This window comes from Babylonia areolata, chromosome 10 (assembly GCF_041734735.1).
Source record: "Babylonia areolata isolate BAREFJ2019XMU chromosome 10, ASM4173473v1, whole genome shotgun sequence".
NCBI lineage: Eukaryota > Metazoa > Mollusca > Gastropoda > Neogastropoda > Buccinidae > Babylonia > Babylonia areolata.
In genome coordinates, this window is record NC_134885.1 from 4,856,417 (window position 1) to 4,858,916 (window position 2,500).

The window sequence follows — 2,500 nt, forward strand, 5'->3', positions numbered from 1 at the left end:
CTAGAAGTATTATTATGGCGACCAGAGAGTGTCTTGCCCAAGTCATCCCCACTCTCTTGGCTTAGAGGTTCTTTTTTTTTTTTTTTTTTTAGGACAGTCAGTGTTGGGGATGGTCCCAAAAAAGCCTTCTAGCGTCCTAAGGAATCAATGCTAAGAGCCAGTGCAATGTTGCCTCCTTTGAGAGTGATAGTCCTTTACAGAAGACTACCAGATGGTCCCAAAAGGCCTGCTATGCTGCAATGCAAGTGCAATATTGCCTCCTTTGAGAGTGATAGTCCTTTACAGAAGACTTCCAGATGGTCCCAAAAGGCCTGCTATGATGCAATGCAAGTGCAATATTGCCTCCTTTGAGAGTGATAGTCCTTTACAGAAGACTACCAGATGGTCCCAAAAGGCCTGTATGATGGAGTTCCAGTGCAATATTGCCCCCTTTGAGAGTGATAGTCCTTGACGGAAGACTACCAGAAGAGGACGCCGTAGAAAATTAGTATTGATCATTGTCATTTGACGCAGTTGTCATTCACAGTTTGACGACCAAAATTAATGTTGTCAGAAGGTTAAAGGGCCCATTGTCTTTTTTTTTCTTCGACTGTCGGGGCAATGAAGTTATATTCGCTGTATGTAATAGATTATGCCAAGAATTTCTCTGTCAAGCGAGCGGAATGACAGGTGAGGTATTGGCTGTGTTGATAGGGGCATCGACACCTTCCTGAGGTGCGCTGATGGCGCCATGATGACCTGCAACATGACCTCGGACGATCATCCCGCCACTAAGCTATCGGACGTCGCCACTTGGTTCCAGCAGTACTGTGAAAGAGGTAGGTGTCGTGATTCCCACTCTTGTTATTATTTGTATTTGTATTTCTTTTTATCACAACAGATTTCTCTGTGTGAAATTCAGGCTGCTCTCCCCAGGGAGAGCGCGTCGCTACACTACAGCGCCACCCTTTTTTTGTATTTTTTCCTGCGTGCAGTTTTATTTGTTTTTCTTATCGAAGTGGATATTTCTACAGAATTTTGCCAGGAACAACCCTTTTGTTGCCGTGGGTTCTTTTACGTGCGTTAAGTGCATGCTGCACATGGGACCTCGGTTTATTGTCTCATCCGAATGACTAGCGTCCAGACCACCACTCAAGGTCTAGTGGAGAAAATATCGGCGTCTGAGCCGTGATTCGAACCAGCGCGCTCAGATTCTCCCGCTCCCAAGGCGGACGCGTTACCTCTAGGCCATCACTCCACATACATATTATTGTTGTTGTTATTGCTGTTATCGTTGTTGTTGTTGTTAATATTATTCTTAGCTTTGTTGTTGTTATTGTTGTTGTTATTATTGTTGTTATCATCAGCATCACGATTTTCATCATAATCATCATATTCCTCATCATTACCACTATTATTATTATTACCATCATCATCGCAATTATGATTATTTATTATTATTATTATTATTATTATTATTATTATTATTATTATTATCATCAGCATCATCATTGCCATTGTCATGATGATGATCATCATCATCACCATCATATTCTTTTACTTTATAAGATGGTTTGAAAAAAAAAAAAAAAATCAGTTATCATCATATATTATTACCGTGCAGTGTTATGAGAGAGACACGCCGTAATTCAGAAACACCTCCATTGATCACAACATCACTTTAGTTTCTCTGTATATGTTTCATTTTGCCTCGTTGTTGTTGTTTTCCACTTTTTTATGTTAATGTTTTTACACGAAGCAGATCTGATACAGCACATACAATTGCTATTGGATCATTCCGGAAACACGCTGCTTTGATACGATACCTGTTTTGAGGGAACGAAGAAACCGGAAGTGAGAGTGAAGAAACCGGAAGTGAGAGTGAGAGTGAGGCAAACGTGGCTGTTGGGCTGGCTGACTGGTTCTGGTTCTGGTTCTCAATGGTTGCAGTGTCGGAAGGCCGATGGGTGGAGCAGTGCGACAGCCTGATGAAGTGTGAGGTGCCCACCCAGCAGTCTGCAGTGCTGAACAACATGGTGCAGGTGCCCCTCTGGTGCCAGTGAGTATCCGGCCCTGTCTGTCTGTCCGTCCGTCTGTACTGTCTGTCCGTCCAGTCCATCCATCCGTTAGTCCATACGTTCCTGTATCCCTCCACCCTCCCTCCCTCCCTCCCTCCATCCATTGGTCCGTCTGTCCGTCGCTTCTCCACCTCCTTCCCTCCATCAGTCCATTGGTCCCTCTGTGCCCCCTCCCTCCATCAGTCCATTAGTCCGTCCCTCTGTCCCCCCCTCCCTCCATCAGTCCATTGGTCCGTCCCTCTGTTCCCCCCTCCCTCCATCAGTCCATTAGTCCGTCCCTCTCTCCCCCCCTCCCTCCATCCATCCATTGGTCCGTCCCTCTGTTCCCCCCTCCCTCCATCAGTCCATTAGTCCGTCCCTCTCTCCCCCCCCCTCCCTCCATCAGTCCATTGGTCCGTCCCTCTGTCCCCCCCCCTCCCTCCATCAGTCCATTGGTCCGTCCC

General features: G+C 46.0%; 1 protein-coding gene across 2 annotated transcripts in view; it reads left to right on the forward strand.

The window, feature by feature from the left end:
- Positions 1-2,500, forward strand: part of LOC143286732 (uncharacterized) — a 74,721-nt gene that overhangs the window by 64,963 nt on the left and 7,258 nt on the right. For both annotated transcript variants that reach the window (XM_076594451.1, XM_076594452.1), the window contains 2 exons: positions 694-818; positions 1,930-2,038. In XM_076594451.1, coding sequence (XP_076450566.1) covers positions 694-818; positions 1,930-2,038 — 234 coding nt within the window. The remainder of the gene's footprint in view (positions 1-693; positions 819-1,929; positions 2,039-2,500) is intronic.